Source organism: Lipophrys pholis (assembly GCF_963383615.2).
Source record: "Lipophrys pholis genome assembly, chromosome: 9".
Lineage (NCBI taxonomy): Eukaryota > Metazoa > Chordata > Actinopteri > Blenniiformes > Blenniidae > Lipophrys > Lipophrys pholis.
Genome location: NC_137639.1, coordinates 14,664,482 through 14,684,653, shown reverse-complemented (window position 1 = coordinate 14,684,653; position 20,172 = coordinate 14,664,482). Strand labels below are relative to the sequence as shown.

Sequence of the window (20,172 nt, the reverse complement as noted above, 5' to 3'; positions counted from 1 at the left end):
ATGATGTAATGGTCCAACCCCTCAAAAATATATATTTTTTTGTTTTTGTTTTTTGCAGTGTTGTGGTTCACTGTGCAGTTTGCATGTTCTTCCTGTAAATGTGTGGGTTTTCCATGGGTGCTATAGTTTCCTCGCACAGTTCAAAGATATTTGAGATTAAATGGCAGGATGACTCATAGGCGTGTGTTTATCTAGTGTATCCTGACTTGACCCATAGTCAGCTGGGACCAGCTCCAGTCCCATGCAGTAATAAGTTGGATAGTGAAGCTTAGAAGATGGGTGGATTGAATGGTATGAAACAATAAAATAACCAGTTGGCATCATTCAATATATTTATTAAATATTTTCTTTTAAACAATCATGCAGCACATAGATATACGCAGTTTTATTGAATCTACAGCTGGCTATGGAATAAGGACTTTAAATGATAAGTTAGTAAACTCCTGACAAGACACATATAACGTTTGGATTTTAAAGGTACATGACAAACATTGTTCTTCACAGAGCAAATCAAGTTAGTAATTAATGGGACTTGCATCAAATTTTAAAACAAAGAACTAATGATTAGCGATTGTAATATAAATATTTTTTAAACATGTTTGCCAATGTAATAAAAGACAACAAACCGCAGGCCTAGTAAAAGGTCCAAGTAGGTGCATAGAAAAATCACACTGCTATCTTTAAGTGCTCAGAACAGACCGTATGGGACAAGTAATGGATTCATGGTTACACAACTGACCCTAGACTCAGGGAGGTGTAGCTACTGGAGGACAGTCTCACTGTTTCGTGTTGATATGAGGTGGTTAACTCAATAATTATTCGTTTGGTATAATTTATAGTAGTTTGCATTTCAAAAATAACAATATTGACTGTGTGCAGATTGAGAATCGACTGTGTAACCTTCAAACATGCAGATCATCAGCTTGAAAGAAAAATGTATAGTTTTTTTGCACCACAATCAATGACGATAATAGAAAAAAAGAAACACTTCTCCTGTATCTAAATACACATCAGCTGGTATTGGGTAAAAGGTGTCATGATACTTCCAATGTGGAGATAATTGTGATCCAGAACATCTTGTGAGAATCCTATGAACATTGCATAATCTCAGTGAGCAGATTATTCTTCATATTAGAATGAAACATTAGGTACCGGTGATTTGCAGATTTCATGTACTCTCTGTAAATCAATATGTTGATTCATGTCCTAAATCCCGGGTTCTTTGCAAAATTGTGTAGTAGAAGGCACACAGCATCTAAAACAAGTAGACAGTTTGATATTTACACAGCCAATGCAACTGATATTTATGGAACAACAACCATATGGAAACACTTCTGCAAAGTCGGTATGCAACTCTTCAATGCTTTCAAATAAGAGGCTTTGGTATATCACAATACTTCATTACTGGGTCATACCCATTAAGGACACTTCATTAAATTTCCTGTCAAAAAAATTTGCATCAAAAAACAGTAGCATGTAATGCATTGAACTGAATCAACCCTCTACAACAAGAATTGTAAACATCCACTTTAGGCAGTTCCTCCTGATGTCCACCAGGTGTCTCCCCCCGCCCACACAGCAGTTAGTAGGTGGAGGAGGCAGCAGCTACAGGAGAGGGGCAGCCAGGCTGGATGTGCTTCAGATGACAGGAGTGGCAGAGGAGGTGGCCTTTCAGAGGGTAGCAGCGGTGACCCTCCTCGTCGTTTAGCTCCATCTTACAATCCTGAACAGCACAAAAACAGGAACAACAGGTTGAACTGCTACAAAAAAGGTCTGCAATCATTTCTGACCAGAATAAAATTTGAAATTATCCATTGCTCGATATGTTTCCTGTATGTGAGCAATCCTTCATTATAACTATAGCAATAAATATGTACACAGGACTCTAAAAAACCCACTTCCTGAATTTTTTTTTAAAGATTTTAAAAATCACAAGGACATAAATCCTCTCAGAGCTCACTGATTATTTTTGGATGAAGAGGAACAGCTCCATCAGTCTGACTTTGAAAAAACTAAATGAAGAGGCAATTAAGTAAAATGGTGAGATATGGATGATGAGGTGTTGGATACCTGCGCTACTCAGCAACGCACAATTACCAAGGCTGTAATTAAGATCGACTCATTATAATTTCTCATAATGAGGTATTCAGAAAATCCCTGGCTAAGAGCCACTAAACAGATGCCATCTCAGAGACGTCTTTTTTTTTCTACCCACCTCACAGTGGTAACATTCCACATGGTAATCTTTGTCCATGGACACAACTCGAATAGTTTCATCAGAGCCCTGGGAAGAAATCAAGACAAACGCAGGTGAAGCAAAACTCGGCAGGAGACACGTCGCCACCTCGTGCTGTTCAACCCCTCAGTCTGACAAACACTTCATAGATCAATTAAAAAGCAGGAGGACACCGATGAAAAGCAAGAATTGAATCGGCTGTGCTTTGCAACACTCTTCTGTATTACAACTTTTAGTTTAGGTGATCAACTACCATCCTCTCTTCCTGTTAAAACTCTATTGAGTCTTTTGAATTTATTGTTGAACAAACAACTCAAATTCCAACTCTCCCTTGGGAATTTTCTATTTCTCAGCTTGCATGTCTTGTCTCTGTGCGTATCTGCCCAATACCCAGCGAATCCAACCGCAGCTGAGAGATGTTAGTGCTCCTTTTGTTCTGACCTGTTGCCTGGTGGCAAATGGGCTTTTGACCAGACAGTATCCTGCAGAGTACTCATTGACTGAAAAGCCACACGTGAACCGCTTGTGGATGTAATTCATTCATTAACGTGACACATTAGAACGGGATTGACACAACTGTGACTCTATGCTATCGTCAGTGCAGAGAAACAACAAACACCATAGAATTAACTTTTGACAGTGTCAAAATGATGCAGTTGGCCTTTTGGTTGCCGCAATGTTTGTTAAAACAGAAGCTATAATTGCTTTTATGGGCTCACGTAAACATTGGTCTTAAAATTAGCTGTGGTAAGGCCCCGTTTCTAGTAGACTGCTATTCATAAGCATCAGCAGGAAGCAAGAACCCAAATTTAACTTCAAACAAAAAGCTTAAAGTTATAGTTAGGTTCTTGCTTCCAGCTGATGCGGACGTCTTTGAGTTACTTCCACGTGCAGCGTCAGAAATTTCCTATGTGAAATTCTCTCTACGTAGAAGCCCCAGAAGTTCTCAGCCTCACATCCATCACTGCATGTCCTCTACTCTCACTGAAACTGTGAGAAACGGTTTTACCACTAAAATGTCTAATGTTGGTTGTTATTTTCCACATTGTAAGGTCACCCAACTGGCCAGCCTGAACCCTTCCAAACATGTTTGGACTCACTGCTTGATTATATACATGACATCATTCACTGTCTTTACTCTCTTTGTCCTCTTGTGAACTCCTGGATACTCAATGTCAAGAGCCACGATACAAAGAAAAACACTGAATCATAATCACATCATAATTAGGTTCATTTAGTGGAACGTTATGAACTTGTGCCGGAAAAATTTAATTGAAAGACTAAACGATTCTCTTAGTTTGTCTTTATCTGGGCAATCATTTGAGTATCTCCTGCCAGTGTGACATTGACAAACTGTCAATATTGCTTATTAACTAGGTGTGGCCCACACAAATATTTAAATGAAATTTAAAAAAAAAAATGTTTTAAAAAGGTGTCTTACCTCTGAAGGAAGGATGGGCTGGTTACAGGCGGCACATTTAGGAGCAAGGACCCTGAGAGAGTGAGATGAAGAGAAACAGAGTCTCACAGGATTGTTTAAACTATATCAAATTGAGTAAGTGCAGTCCATAAAACAGTTGAATTCAAATCCAGACTTGAAAGATCCCAAATTATACATGGAGTCCCTCTTCTAAACATTAAAGCTGCTGAGTCTCTCGCCTCCCTCTCTGATTACATTCACAGATCCGGACGGAACCGAGGAGACGCCAGGTTTGCAGATGTGCACACTTTCTCTCCCTCACACAAGTGATTCCCCAAATCCAACATCAAGCAGGAAAGAAAAGGCCGAGCTGAATTCATTATTTCCACACACATGGCTGGCACCTGGAAGTCTGAGGAAATAACAAAGGGTCTCTCAGTGTGGATGAGCAGGGAACAGTCACACACCTACTGTATACACAATAAGCTTTGACTTAATCAGCGAGGGGAGCATGTAGGCGGCGGTGGGCCGTGTGTTTGGCTGGGCTCTATACGCCGTCCCATCAGAGAGATGAAACAGCTGGAAAAGAGCTGCTGTTGAGTGTCTACAGGTGCTACTACTGACAGTTCAAATGTGAGTCCCAGTTATGTATGTATTTCATGGACACTACATCAGTTTTTCTCACACAACGCCTACAATCTTAACACTGGCGTCAGAAAATCGTGGTTTGTTGTGACAAAGTCCGTCACTGTCCGATTCAGACAGGAACAGCTCTGCCCTCATGCTGCTTCACACCTCTAACTGGACAGTGACAACCACCCCCCCCCCCCCCCCCCCCCTCCATCCTCCCTCTTCTTTCATGCCAGACTAAACTTCCCATGTGTCTGCCACACGTGGCAGGGAAACTCAGTCAACCCAGCGCAGGCCTTCTCAGTCTGATCCCACAGTAGAGCAGCAGACTTCAGAGAATACGGCTGCGAGTTCACTGGGAATTTGAAACCGAGACATTGTTTTTCCTCCAGTGTCGTGTTTAGCACGGATTAATCCTGATTTGTGTTCTTTTAAACGACGGCAGTAACGGGTCTCACTCACCTGTGGTAGTCTTTGACACAGTAGATCTTATTTTCAGTGTCCACAGTGAAGGGCACTCCATCAAGGCTCTCGTTACAGATGACACAGCGGAAGCAGCCGGGGTGGTACGACTTCCCGAGGGCCTGCAGGATCTTCAGAGACAAATGAGTCGAGTGAATGAAACATTAATACCTTATCTCTGCAGCTATTAGTGCTCTATCATATTTCTTTCGATTTGAACACAAAAAAAAAGAAGAATATAATCAATGAATGATTTAAAATAATTCCGGGCGGCTGTTTAATAATCCCTGTGTGTTTAATCAATTAAAACAATGCTGAAATAACTAAGAGGAGGAGCTTCACAAGTCCTTGGTTTATTATTTAGAAATCTCAATAACAAACCTTTTCTGAAACCGCCCGCAATTTGGGAACATAAACTGCCTCCTCTGGGAATTGTGAGATGAAGACAAATGATCTGTTGTTCGACAGTAAGAACTTTATTGTGTTGGCGACGACAATAAGAACAAAGTCCTTTTCTTCACCGTGTCTGCTCAAAAGAGAGCATTGAGAGACTCACTAATGGTAAAAAGGATTTCACTTAAAAGAAGAATGAACACGCAGCCTTCTGATCGAGAGACAAGGCTCCACCAACCGAGCCACAATCGCCCCGAAATCAGTCAGCAGCTGATTACGGATGACAGCATGTGTCTGTCCTTTTTTTCCCCCCCTCTTTTACCCGCAGGCGCGAGCATGTGTGTGCGTGTGTGCGCCTGCTGAACTTCCTCCTAAGTCTTTATCCAGAGGGGCTAACATAAAAAAGATGAATAAAAAAAAAAAATTGAGGGTGAAGTAAATGAGTAGACCTGGCTCCGACACACACGCATGCTCTCACCATGTCCATGATCAGATGTCCACATGCATTGCACTTGTCAGCAGACTGCTGGAAGCCGGAGTACTGCAACAGAAGGAAGAAAAGTTAGCAGTGACATCACTGGGAATGATTTCTTGAAGGCATGACTGAATTCTTCAGCTTTGATTACTGTAGAGCGCTACAAAAAAAACAAAAACTCAACCATTTCTGACAAAAACCATCAGAACACATGTATTTGGTTAAGCATATGTAATTGAGCTAAAACTGTTTTTTGTTTTTTTTAAACGGACTGAAAACACAGATAACAGTTTCTATAACTTCAAGCAAAGGACATTGCTTTCTTATAAGTGTTTTTATCACAAAACTTACACATTTTTAGAAAATCCTTGAATGTCAGTACTGATGTACATGTGTGTTTGGCTGAGAACTGGTTTTACCTACACTGAATGCACATACACTGTTTGAATGAGTGGAATCTTTTGTATTTTATGACTGATATAAGCATAGGCAGGTCATGCTGACATGCTGAGTAAAAACTACATATAATTATCTCTGCATGCAGGGTGAAAGTTTAATTTTGCAATCATTCTATTACAATTAGCCAGTCAAGAGTTTTTGGTGGAAGGGCAATTAGATGAGGTTTTACACAAGAGTCTAAACATGCACAGACATTCTGAGAGTGTAAATACAAGACTACCGGTAGGTCAGGAAAACAAACTTTTGCATGCTCGCCATAAAAAGCAAGCTGGAATGAAATAGATAGTCAAACTCTACCTGAGGATTTCAGTGGCGTTTATTATGCAACTCGTGATTATATGAACACTGAAAGTTTCAACTTGTTTGCAATGCCGTCAATACTGCAGCAGTGTAAACAGGCTGGCTGCCCTGCAAGTAATAAACCAGAGCAGAGAAGCTTCTCCAGTTACCGACCTTCCTCCAGTTCCACTTTAGGGAGCGAACTGATATGAACCGCCTGCATTAGAGGTTTGAAACCCAGTCACAAGGTCGATGACTAACTCACACTTTGTTGTTATTGATTGCAAGCTAATGTGAAAGGATTCTGACGAATGAGAAAATAAAAATGTTGATCACATTAACATTGGTGATCAGAACAGATATTATGAATAAATATAGGCTCTCGCTCCAATGTATATTGAAGTCACAACAAAGGTTTCCAGAAAACACACACACACACACACACACACACACACACACACACACACACACACACACACACACACACACACACACACACACACACACACACACACACACACACACACACACACACACACACACACTCAGCAGAGGTGCACTAAATATTGATTGCATATAAAGCACTCACCAGGAAGTCCTCTTCACAGAAGACCTTCCCTCCAACATAGTAGAAAGCCTTCCCCCTCAGCCTCCGACCTGCGGGCAAAGGCAGAAAAACCTGTAGCATTAGTGTGCTTATTGTGAGTCGCTAAAAAAAAACTAAACTGGACAATTTCATACAAACACCATCAGAACATGTGTATTTGGTTAAGCATATGTATTTGACGAGGACAAAATCAAATACTTTTGGTAATATGTGTTTAATGTGACAAGGGAAAGAAAATACAGTAACAAAGCTAGGACACTATTGGTGTGAGGTACACGGTAATTAGTTGAAGCCATTCTCAGGTAACGAACCCTTCCGCAACATGTATCATACTGTGCTAAATCCAGCGCATATAAATCAAATAAAGTGAACTGCAGTGTGTAAAAGGATCGACTAAGACTATAAGAAATAGATGTATGTGAATGGAAATATGACTCTGTGTGTGTGTGTGTGTGTGTGTGTGTGTGTGTGTGTGTGTGTGTGTGTGTGTGTGTGTGTGTGTGTGTGTGTGTGTGTGTGTGTGTGTGTGTGTGTGTGTGTGTGTGTGTGTGTGTGTGTGTGTGTGTGTGTGTGTGTGTGTGTGTTGCTATAAAAAAAACAAAATCCAGACTGTAGACAGGAAGAGAGGAAGCATGCCCAGCATGTGTAAAAAAAAAAGAAAAAAAAAAAGAACAAAGAATGGCAGGTTGTTGTGGACTTTTCCCTGTGATCTGTCATGAATAGAGCAGCGTTTAATGTGTTACACCTGTCCTGTAAGTGGATTTAATCAGCCCCCCCGTCCTTGATCCAGATGTGCTTCTTGTCCCAGCATAATATTTCACTGTTTGTCATAAACATATTATGTTAAGCCTGACTTTGACCGTATCCTTAAATGATGCCTGACTTCATCCTTATCTGAAATACAAGCTGCCACCCTAAAATCTAAAGCGGCTCAGACTTGTTTCTGCACCCGTAAAGAGGACACAGACACAGTTTATGGGGACGTGCGAACGGACCAAGGTCCTCACAACACTAGTAATACATGATTCACACACAAGCACATACACAAAGACGCAAAACGTTTTAGTCAACTTCACTTAGTTATTCTTGCTCAGGTCCCACAGGAAGAGGCAACATTCCTCACATTTTCCAAGTGGGGAGGTGAGGGAGGGGACAGCAGGGGGAGGAGGGGTTAATTTTAGTGGACAGCAGCTCTCTTTATCTCTCGGCCTGTCTCATGCTCTGCTTACCTGATTATTTCTATCCACACTATTTTCAGTCTGCCTGTCTATCCAAAGCAGGGGAGAGCGATTCATTTTCCTAAGTGCCCACATGACACGCTCAGATTGCTGTGGAGGGCAGAGCAATGAGATGAACCCAATTCCACATAATCTCGTCTTTAAAAGTACAATGTTTCACTCTTGTTTTACTTTCTTCAATTGGTTTTAGTATCTCTGTGTAATGATGATGTACAGCAATTTGACTGACCACATCCTGAATCAGTCTGTTTCTGTAGCGTGAACCCCGTGAACTCTCATTTTCTCATTGTTATCTCTGCTCATCAACACAATGAAGAATAATGAATTCTGTACAATAAGGAAAACTAAAGCTGCTTCCTTCAGAATGAACGCAAACAGTTGCATCGAAAGCATCATGCATACTTTTTTTTCAATTCCTATAATGTCATTGACATTGACAGTTGGTCTGTGACAACAATAGGGCCACATATAGCCCCTAGGACACAAAGACATCGTACACATTTCAACATTTCATGTCGCACAGCTCAGTGCAATCAACCTACCAAGCGAAGAAAATGGCCATTTCAGTCTTGGTACAAAGAATAAGAGTGCAGCCTAACAAGTTGTACTGTTTTCCTCTGGTGAAAATCTTTATTAATCTATTAGGGAAAATAACAATAAGACCTAGATTTCTTTGTTTTCTTTTATGTTTGATTTAAACTCATTGCAAAAAAACAGGGACAAACAGCCAATTTTTAAACCAAAGGGACATAAAGTATAGTCAGAACTGATTAATCACAAATACATTATCTTAAAATAACTGAATAATAATCACACTGAAGCTGCCGAGCCCTGCACAGTGTTTTAGTGGCTATTAGCCACTCCTGCATAGTGTGTGTCCCGCTTCAGTCTGTGCTGGGAGCATTTCTGTGTGGTTGTCTTTTCCTCAGTGTTTGCCCTACGATGCACGGTCAACTCAGTGTATCCCACCTTCACCCATATTCAGCTGAGCTCAGTTCCCTCGCAACCCAGACTTGGATAAAGCAGTATTGGAGATGGAAGAATGGCTGCAGCTGCTGAGGTCTGGCCGAGGCGCTCAGACGACAGAGGAGAGACGAGCCACTGCGACCGGGCCAAGGTGTGCGACTCGCCTCAGGCACTTACTGACAGACAGACTTGGAACTGCATCCCCTGAAGGAAGGAGGGAAGAATCATGAGGATGGAAATGAGTTATGCTCCATTCCTCCTCACATTCTTCTCTCTCTCTTTTTTTCTCTCCCAGCGAGTTAGGGAAGGAAAGCTTTAAGCTTTGTGGAAAGATAAGAGCTTAATTAAAGTCAGGACTGACGGTTCAAAAAGCACCAGAATAAGCTACGACTACTACGCTTTCATAAAAATGTAAAACACCTGAGGGACATAACAAAACACAACGCCACTTTCTAATTAAACTATTCTATGAATTCCCTTATGTAATCCCATTCAGAAAATAAGCAATTCAAAATGACCATGCCATGACTTAACAGTCCAGGCTTAACTCTGTTCTTCCCGTAAGTCAATTAGTCAAGTAAGACATTTCAGCAGTGAGCAACTTTTTTAAAACCAACTTTAAAAAATGTAGTTTATTGGCTATTTTGCAACAAGCACTAGAAATGATTGATTGATCAGATGATTGCTGCATGACTGCGCGTTGAAATTGCCCTTTTAGTCAGATGAATGCCGTGGCCATGAATGTCAATTCAAAAGGAAAATTCCTTTTTTTCACAAGCTAAAAACCCTCAAGTGTTTTTACAGTCCAACCACTTTCTAGTTTTGAGCGTCGTCTTATTTTATCTGCGATTTAAGAACCACTTCAAGGCCTTTTCATTGACACTTAAGACATCATCGCAGGAATTACTTCTGGCAGTCTGAATGCATTTCTCCCGGCAGCGAACTACACCTCGAACATCAAGTTCAGGTCCTGACAATCTCCCCACCAGATGTTAACATACCAGTGGATTCAGGGCCTTTTCTGTACTCAAAGCCTGCGGGGCAGATATTAAGAGTAAAGAATCTGTCTGTCGTTTTGTGTTCACAGTACCAATGTGTCATAAGTTATCATCAGGATAACAAGTACAATTAAACTGCATGTAATTCAACATAAGCATAATATAAAAATATCTCCTTAAAAGAGTTTTTATTTTTGGTTTGACATCCTGCTTTACTTTGAGAAATTGTCTAAATTAAGCTCAATCACAAACTGGAACTTGTTTATGCCCTTGCATGGTAGCATGGGTAATGATTAACCTTGAGGGAAGCTCCCCTGCAGCGAAGAGCTGAATTTAAAAGAGCCTGAGCTCCTCAATCCACCACAAACGGTCCCGTGCCTCTCACATGGAATGAGGTCTGCGGTCTCACACACTTGTTATGAAACCCAACAAGCAGAACGATGGAGGAGAGGAAGAAATGATGCCTCTCATAATAACACGTGGCATCGTGATTGTTCCGTTCATTATTGTGTGAAAAAGATGCACAGTGAACATGGATGTGTACATGTAAGCACGCTCCTTCGCGGCGGCTGTGTGGAGTGGGTGAGGCGCTCGCACTGAATAGTCTGCTTGTCCTCTTCATGTCCAGCTGACATAACAGCATCTACTGTCCCTCCTGGAGCCCGACCTACTGAGGGCCCCCCTGTGCCTGCATTCCTCCCCAGATGAGATGCTTTTTCCGGGGCCACTCTCAGCAAACACAACCCTAATGCCCTCACGTGGAGCAAGCTATGAGAGGTATGTGGTGTTTAAGCCTCCCTGTCTCCCTGTCCACTTCAGACATCAGCTTCACCAAGTGTCACAACATTTCTCTCTCTCTTTTTAATTTTTTATTTTACCTTCTCTTTCTCTCTCACACACACATAGCGTACGGAGGGAAAATACAACCATGTTAATCACACATTCGAGTGTGTAACTAGTAAGGTCAAGAGTGATGTAAATAATGAGCCGTCGCAGGGGGTCACCACCATGCCAGAAATCCTCCGCATACCCACAATCTGATAACTGGGACACAGATTTTAATTGGTTGGAGTAGAGAGCCAGGCTGTGCTTCACCAAGGCATGAAGATACCGAGCAGCCATGAGCTGGACGGTGCAGAAGGGGTCAGGAACCTCAGCTGATGTCTGACAGGACTTAATTGGTCATCTAAGCTGAACAAGCACACCCAAAAGACTTAGCCAGTGCAACTTTGGGTGAGAGGGCCAGAGAACAGAGGTCACACTCAGATCCATGAAAACATGTGTAATTTAGAGTAAAGCACTGGCTAATGCGGTTTCCAGAAATTCAGAGGGGAAAATATGTAGAGACATACACATAAATGTAAATGATATAGTAGCAAATGCTTGAAAAGGTTTTTTTCTAATACTGTCAAGTGGATGGTAAACCTATACTATAACCTAACTATGCAGTAAGAACAGTGCAGTACATGACTGCAAAGTCTGAATTTATAGTAAAATAGCAGCAAAATCTTTCCAGTTAAAAAAAAGGGGGTATGGTGAGGGGAAATGAAGTAAAATGAGCAGCCAGCAGTTTGCAAGTCATCTAAAAAAAAAAAACCTGCCAGCTGATGATTATGAGCATTGCTGCACAGCAATCACTTGACTTTTCTCGAGAATTATATTTTTGGAGTTATGTTTTAGTCCTCCAGTAGAAAAAAGACCTTTGGGTTTAAGTTAGAGGTGTGATTTCCAGTCCACGTCGTCATTTTAATGTATCACCCTGCAGGTGCTTCCGGACTGCAGTGCGCATGTGACCAAAATGAATTTATCATCATGAAGAATGAAGACGTGGAAGACTGAAGCTGCCACGTTGATTTAAATCTGTGTGCTGGAGCAGGGGATGAATAAAACCTGTAGGACAGGAGCTGGAGATTTGACACTCATATTCACGACAGAAAAAGACCAGAAAATACAATCTAACATCTGTTTAGACTTCAAATATACATTACTTAACAATGCTATTTTAGTTTTAGGGTTCAAAGGTGTTTTCCTATTCCTACATATTATTACTGTAAAATAGTAGGAAAACTTTGGTAATGGCCAATCTCTACTATCATCATATACATTTTCAGAATTTCACATCCTTTAATCTGTCTATTTGTTAATTTTTCTTTAAATTCCATGTATAGCATTTTTTTTTTAAGACTATACATTGTAGTAGAGCAGTTCACTTGCCACTTTTCTGCCATATAAGCAGCACAGAGCTCATATTTCTCAAACATGATTATTGTTTTAAAAGTTGCCTTCACAGTCTGAACCTCTTCACAAGATGCAGAGCCGATAATAATCTAAAAGCTACTTTCCTGGGTGAATTATTCAGCCTTAAATCCTCACTGTGTGTATCTTTGTGTGGGCTGGGGGAGGGACTGGCACACCCAAAAACCAAACACCAGCAGCGAGTGCAGGTCAGTAATTCCTAAATAACTGTTTTAGCTTGAGGCTGTGAATGACTGAGGAGGGTGGCACCACTTTCATTCAGGAGTAGAAGTAGTAGGAGTCGGGAGGTGACAGGAGCTTTTACGAGCCAGAGTTTTTTAGTGTGTGTGTGCTTGTGTGTACTTACTGCAGGCACTGCAGGTGAAACAGCTGTCATGGTAGAGGCTTCCCATTGCTTGGCAGGCCTGGTTTGCTCCATGCACGGCCTTATTGCATTTCACACAGGCTCCTAGAACATAACAGCAAGACAGCAAGTCAGAGAAAGTCACCGGAAGAAAAGTGCAAGCAGTCCAATTAAAATACATTTGAATCACAAATGAACCAATCGCACACCCACAAACCAGATTATACTATCAGTTTGTGGAGACAAAGAAAAGATAACTTCATATATGTCAGGCAGCCCATTCAGTAAGCTGTACGACTGAAAGGGGAAATACATCGCTCATTGCTTATTTGGCTTGGCTCAGGGAACGGGAGTTCTGTTAATAAAAGCCCTGATAAAAATCAAAGTGTTTCTACTCCCAGCACTCGCAGTTTGTGTGACTTGATATCAAACACTTTGAGTCTACTTGATATAAATCCTCCCACTCATTCAAGCCCAAGCAGACGAGCTCAAATGTGTAGAGAAAATGTCAGATAGAAGAAACTGGAGGAGGAAATGCATGGAAGTAAGGACTCTCTTTCTCCCATGTGTTGACTGAAGAGTATGCATTCAGGCCTGGCAGAAAGCAGATCACATGGGAACATGCCAGGTAAATTACATAATCTCTCCTTTGACTTTGGAAAGCTCCTGAGCAACACACAGTCAGCCTGTCATCAACAAGCAGCTATTTTCTTATTATCTAGAGCTGCTTAGGATGCAACACTTTCCTAAGACCTGGTGAAGAAACATCACCCTTTCATCATCACGGTTCCCTGCCAGTCTCGCTCTGAGCATGCATTGTATGACTCGATGTATTGTGACAGCTGACATCTGGACTGTCCATCACTGGTGACCCTAATGAGCAGTCAGCTGGCTGCTATATCAATCAGATGATACGGTGTGAAACAAGGAGCCCATCAAGAAGTGAAAACTGTGGAAAAGGGGGGGGATGACGCTGATGAAAAGTGAGACTCAGGTTGTTTTTTTTTCACTTAGTAGGAGACTGTTGGTGTGTGTGCACGCGCGTATGTGTACTGGCATTAGCCTATTTATGTGTGTTTTTATAGAAAAACTCCCCGGAGACTGACAAATAGCGCTGAGCAGAAGAAGTAGCCCAGCCCTGCTCCTCCTCGAACGCTAACAAAGAAACTTCTGTTTCCACTGGATCCAACACGCATCACACGGCTGCCGCCTCCAAAAACACGCCGTTACGTTTTATAACCTTTGTCAAATGTTTCTCCCCATCAACTCTCGGTAACACAATATACAACGGGCCTATATATAATACAACTAAGCCTCTCCTAATGCCACCACACAGGACACATCAGCAGGGGCCCCAACGGCTGGAAAGATTTGGAGATAATAAAGGGATATTAATAGAAGGCAGAAGAATGTTGGTCTTATGTAAGCTATTTTGTTTACGTGAACACACGATAAAGTAGTTATCCTGTCAAAATGCTCAAATCAGTGAACGAAGGGTCTTCAGAGCACATCCTCTCAGTGTGAACCAACAGCACAGTACAGAAACAGCATACAGACACGACAGTACACTCTCCATTCTAGATTATTTCTGCCTGTAATTTGTATAAAATACAACAAACACTAGAAAGTTAAATTTTAAAGTAAAAATTGTGTATTTTCATAGTAAAGTGCTAGCCTGTTTGGCTTCCAGAAATTTAGTTTGTTTTTTTGGCCAGTCTCATATTCCAAAACAGTGTAATTATTCATGGGGACAGACTGCCTTGGAGTTTGTGGGGGAAGGGAAGCAAAATATGCAGTCAAATCTCTCCCTTATTTTTCCCTCCACCGCCGCTCACCTTACCCAGCTGTCAAAACTCTTGGTGGCTGTCTGCTCTCAGGCCACCGACAAACAACAAACTGTAGCTGATGCTGCTGCTGCTGCTGCTGCTGTTGGTATCACTTCTAAAATTGGAAATTCAATTTTATGTTAAAAACCAACATTTCACAAAAAGCATGCAGATCAGAATCTAATGTGCTAAAACGGGTACATAAAAACTGCTGGATACTTATGAACCTATTGGTTCCAGATTGCATCATTCATTTATTATGTACAGTAAGTGAAATCCGCAGGAAGAGCGCTCCATAGCCTCTGGCAGTCTCTGCATGGGGGAATCGGGGTCGTGAAAGAATTTTTCCACCTTGGGAGCCGGTTAAAAAATAATAATTTGCGTATACAGTGGATCCGCACACTGATGTCGTGTAAACGGACCCCCCCAAAAAGTGAAGAAAGCTTTGCGGATACACCCGTATTCGTCGTCGTGTAAACGGGGCCTTACAGAAAACATTTCAAGTGTTCTTGATGGAAAAATAGCAATGAGATGTAACAAGTTACTCTATGTGAGAGAAGGAGTGTAAAGTCTGCGTAAAGACTGTGGCAGAGGTGAAGTTGAGTTATAACTTCTTATATCAGACCCCAGTAATGATATTTAAAAAATATATACATTCAAAAGACTGAGCAACAAAAGACAACTGTAAGTCTGACAGCACATCAACCACATGATCCACATGTAAAAGTAGAAAAACTGTACATGTACTGGAGCCAGTCCTGCTCACTGAAACGTGCTAAAAGCACCACACCCACAAGTGGCACAGCTTTAAAAATAAAATTCTGTCAAGTACCGCAGTCTATTTATTCAACAGCAAAAAGATACAGACATGCCTGAGACAATATCACATTCATACATTAACAAGAAAGAAGAAAGAAAGCCTCCAAAAGTCTGCCACAAGGCACGAATCCACGGGAAGAGTTAAGACAAAGCTTTCCACTCAACAGCCAGATGGGATAAATTAATCCTCCATCTTAACACAACAGTAAACGCTCCACTGAGTGTGTGCGTGTGTGTGCGTGTGTGTGCGTGTGCGTGTGCGTGTGCGTGTGTGTGTGTGTGTGTGTGTGTGTGTGTGTGTGGGGGGGGGGGGGTGTGTGTCAGGAGGAGGGTAGCATTACGCAGGGATGTCCTTCCACTTCTCCCTTCTTGGATGAACTTGTTCATAAATCTCACATCCTCTCGAGCTCTTTTGGCAAAGAACAAAGAGGCAACCGAGGACTTGTCCCTAAATCTGTCCCGTTTGTCTACTGATCCATTCAACCACACCACAGGAACCCCAAAAAACACGTCTGAGGCTCCCCCTCCCTTTTGTTTCTTGAGACCTCATTTCTAAAATTCCTCGCTGTCTTCCTGCAGACATTCCTCAGTGTTCCCCTGGTGCAGCCGTTTGGCACTGAACTCATATTCCCAGAACCTCTGATTCCACTTGTGCCAATCAGCAAAATGGACTCAACCCTGCATATGGAACCAGCTGAGATATCATGTAAAAATCACTGACGCATTGGCAGAGGCTTAGAAAAGCACAGTTCCTGCTGCCTCTGCATTCCACCAAAAAAAAGAGTGCACTCTACCAGCACCTTAAAAATATTGGACGAGAAAACGCACCTAAAATTGCTCAAAATGTTAAGACCTCTATGAATAATTACAAACGCCTTATATCAAGTTACTAAAGCGCAGGAAACTAGCCTACACAGGTTTTTATTCTGGCATGGAAGCATGACTCAGAGGATGAGCCATGGTCTGGTGGGAAAGTCCTTATAGGAGCTCAGTGTGGGCTATGTGGGAATGTGTGTGTGTGGCTGAGAAAAGATATATACTGCGCTACTTTAAAATCTGCTCCTCTGCTGTGCACTCCCACACACCCGTAACATTCATGCTGCAAGGCTATTTATGAAGCTTGCTGTGTTTGGTGACATACGCCAGGACGTCTACCTTTACACATCGATACACACAGTTTGTGTGTGTGTGTGTGGGGGGGGGGGGAGGGGGGGGGGGGGTGGTCTGAGAAACTTTGTGAATTACAATCATGACATTCCACCAGGAAATTCCTCCAGTGAGGATGTAGGAGTGGGCTGTGTGTGTAATGAGGGGCTTTGTGGCCTTCAACAACACATCACCCAACTCGCACTGTTTCCAATCCTGCTGTGCTTCACGTGAGAAGCAGCACATCGCATTTCTATGAATGATCAAGCAAACAAGCGTCGGCTTTATCGGAAACAAAACACTATATGAGGCATAGTTACTGCTCGCAACTATGTCAACTCATCCCACAACCAAGCCAAGTTTATAATCAGTTCCTGCCAACGCTCTGCCAGTCACATGGAGCGCAGCTAAAGAGCAACAAGGACTGATAAGAGGAATAGAAACTAGATATTCTGCTGATGATGGACATCCTCCTCCACCCTCTGCAGCCACACGTTAATGGTTACTTGTTCTTCATATGACTCCCATCATGCCCACACTGACAGTCAAAGGTGCTATTCTTCTTAATCATTTTCCACACTCTTGCTTTCACATGTGCACAAGTTATGCATGGCATGCTCAGGGAGTGCTGGAAAATGTGCATGCACAGGTCTGGGGCTACAATGAAATGTAAAAACTTTATCCAAACAAAGTATAACATAGGAAGTTAAATTTGAGTAACCCCAAACTCAGATCTGATGGAAGCGACCAAGCTCTAACTAATGACTTCATTTATTCATTCTTGTTATTGAAAAAAATGATTGTCAGCATTTGACATTTGAGTTTGACTGTAAATGCTCCCAAAGACCTTTAACATCTGGGATGCACTCCTGATGAAGCCCGTTAGAAACACACACCAGACAAGTGTGTCTGTGTTTGAAGGAAACCCACCAGAGATGGCAGAGAGGGACAGTGTCTGCACGTGTAGATATGAAGTCAACAACAATTGCGTTTATGTTCTGAACTGTGGGTGGGCGGCTCAATCATGTCAGTGGCTTGAAAGCAGATACAAAATTGACAGAGGCCCCCATGTTGGTGTTGCTAATCTGACGTCTTACCAAAGTAGTCAGCCTTTGGTTGGGCATCCATCTCTTTTTCCAGCCGCTTAGTGAGGGCTTCTAGTTTCATTTCAGCTGCTGAAGGCCCCTGTTCGGGGGGCTGGGTGGTAAGGGATTGGCAGGCTAGTTGGACCGGCTTAGGGGAGCAGGGGACTTCGGCCTGTCCACAGGCAGGGACTTGACTCTGACCTTGACCTTGGCTGAAGCTTCTGGAGACACTGGCCGGGCTCTGGGCAGGTGACTGGGCTTTGGGTTGAGACTTTTCAGAGGATGCAGGTGGAACAGAGGACGCTGCCACGAGACCATTATGGCTGGAAGAGGGATTGGAAGTTGGATAAGCGGCTGCAGGCTGGTGCACATGAAAGTCTGCTCCTCCTGTGAAGGCACTCAGAGGCAGGGCAGGGATGGGGTCTGGATTCGGTGGGAAAGAGGGCTCTTCAGCCCACCTCCTGGTGGGTCCAGCGGATGTGGGTGGACTGGCGGCAACATGGACAGCCTGAGTCTGGTGGGATGGAAGGCTGTTGACGGTGGAAAGTTCTGGTAGGCGCTGATGAGCTGCACTGCTGCCCGCTGACCCAGACAATGAGGGGGAACGCTGGCCCTCTCTGGATGGGGCCCAGGCAGCCGGCGCGCTGGCTGCATGACGGGCATGTGTGGGCGCGCAATGGTTTCCAGGACTGGGCGGGGAGGGGGTGTTGTGCTGGGGCGAGTGCAGCTCTAAGCGCTCTTTATTATCGTAATTGTTTCCGTAGGCATAAGCCCTGCCGGCCGGGAGTTCAGCCTGGGGAGCCGTGTGGTGTTTCTGGCCGTCAAACTGTGCGTATTGGTTCCCAGCGGCGGCGCTCGGCACCGGGCCAGACAGTATCGGGGGCTTCGCCGCCGCCTCCCCCGGCTGTCTGTAACTATTGATGGGCGGTCTGTCCTTGGTGTAAAGTGTGCTGCCGTGACCCCCATTCATCTTGATGGCCTGGTTATTTTTCGCCATCTCCTCCTGTTGCTTCTGCATGTGAATTTTACTCATTTTGGAGGCGAAAACTCTCCTCGTCTCTTCAAAGTCCGGGTTATTTCCCTCATCCCTCCTCATCCGGAATAAACCGTCTCTGGACGCCTCATACATATTTAAATCCTCGATAAACTTACTCGCCTCCAGTCCTAAATCCTCGTATTTATCCATTTTGTGGGGTTAAAAAAAAAAGGCGATTCGCGTCAGCTCCAAGAAAAAGTTGTGATAGGTGGAAGGTTGAACCTAAATCACAAATGTCTGTGGGGGGGAAAAAGTGAGCCCTCCGAGAAGTTGCAGAAACCAAAGAGACAACTTTTCTCCTTTATTTCCACCTCTGTAGTTCCGTCCAGACTCCGCGGTGAAGAGAGAAAAGTTTGGTGAAAGTGCGTCCGTCCGGCTGCGTCCCGCTCCGCTCGGCGTCCCAGCGCTTATAACAGCGAGCCGCAGAAACCCCGCACGACCCCGCAAACTGCCCGCTCCTCCCCTGTGCCGGCCGTACAGTCCCAGCGGGAAACCGTCATTCAAAACTTTGTCCTCCGCTCCACCGAGAAGTGTTGGGAGAGCTGGCTGAAGCGTGTGGAAAGTCGCGCCGGGACAGAGGACCGTGTCGGAGCCGCAGCGGAGCTGTAACGTGTCCACCGGCCCACCGTTTGGACTCAAACAGGGAGCAGCTTGTTTTTAAAGGCGCAGCACACCGAGGAGGACAACCCAGACCTCTGTCCCACTAACTGTTCACACAGACTGCACACCCTGGTGACCCACATCTACTGAATGTATTCTGCTTCTTACACGCACCGTGTCATCCATAACAATGACTTTAACATGAGCCAGCCACTACTTTTACAGTCAAATCAAACCGTTTTTACTCTGTTCCAAAAAAAAAAAAAAACTGGCTTAAATGAACTTATATGGGGTCCAGGAGGTGCAAGACATCAGCATGTTTTCAGGTTCTCTAAATCTAATTTTCATATGTAAAATAAATCTATAATCCAAAATCTAGAGAAACTGTGGAGGGGAACTGCAATGTTTCACTCCAAGGTTCCAGCTTTGGTTTGGTCCAGATGGTTGGTGTGCCCTTCAACACTTGGCTTCACTATAATGGTTTAGCACAAGCAGGGGTGTCAAACATAGGGCTCGCTGACCAAAACTGGTCCGCCAGAGGGTCCAATCTGGCACAGCGGATGGCACGTGTAAAAATTACTAAGCAAACTCACCTTTAAACCTTAAAAAGGAGGAAGTGAAGTTGTTAGTTGCATTTTGAGTTAATTGTTCTGTTATATAGAAACATAATGAATACACTTTAATGTACTTATATATTATTTGAAGTTTATCATATAGTCATAATACAAATGGTCCCTGACCCCTGGCTCTTGACCTGACATGAGTTTGGCCCCCCTGGTTTAGCAAATCAAAGATCAGAAAAGGAGTTTGTGCCTTTTTAGAGGCAATCTGAAGGGGCTCCAAGAAAATAGAAGATTGTGAACCACTTACATAGCGCATGTGTCTACTACTACATTAA

At 43.1% G+C, this 20,172-nt stretch overlaps 1 protein-coding gene across 1 annotated transcript; it reads right to left on the bottom strand.

Moving 5' to 3' along the window:
• Window positions 1-318: 318 nt before the first annotated feature.
• On the bottom strand, window positions 319-19,315 carry limd1a (LIM domains containing 1a). Its single transcript, XM_080472337.1, has 8 exons — window positions 17,651-19,315; window positions 12,766-12,867; window positions 6,944-7,011; window positions 5,620-5,682; window positions 4,749-4,879; window positions 3,678-3,729; window positions 2,216-2,284; window positions 319-1,723 (listed from the first exon to the last, which is right to left on the bottom strand). The coding sequence occupies exons 1-8, from the start codon at window positions 18,822-18,824 to the stop codon at window positions 1,583-1,585; spliced, it is 1,800 nt and encodes a 599-aa protein (XP_080328463.1). The 5' UTR covers window positions 18,825-19,315; the 3' UTR covers window positions 319-1,582.
• Window positions 19,316-20,172: the final 857 nt, after the last annotated feature.

Bases quoted from the DNA above. Each gene is read 5' to 3' on its own strand.
- limd1a (XM_080472337.1), bottom strand. From the start codon at position 18,824: ATGGATAAATACGAGGATTTAGGACTGGAGGCGAGTAAGTTTATCGAG. The intron at 7,012-12,765 runs GTAAGTACACAC...CTTTGCCCGCAG, and splicing joins TTTCACCTGCAGTGCCTGCA to GTCGGAGGCTGAGGGGGAAG. The intron at 3,730-4,748 runs GTGAGTGAGACC...TCACTCTCTCAG, and splicing joins TGTGTCAAAGACTACCACAG to GGTCCTTGCTCCTAAATGTG.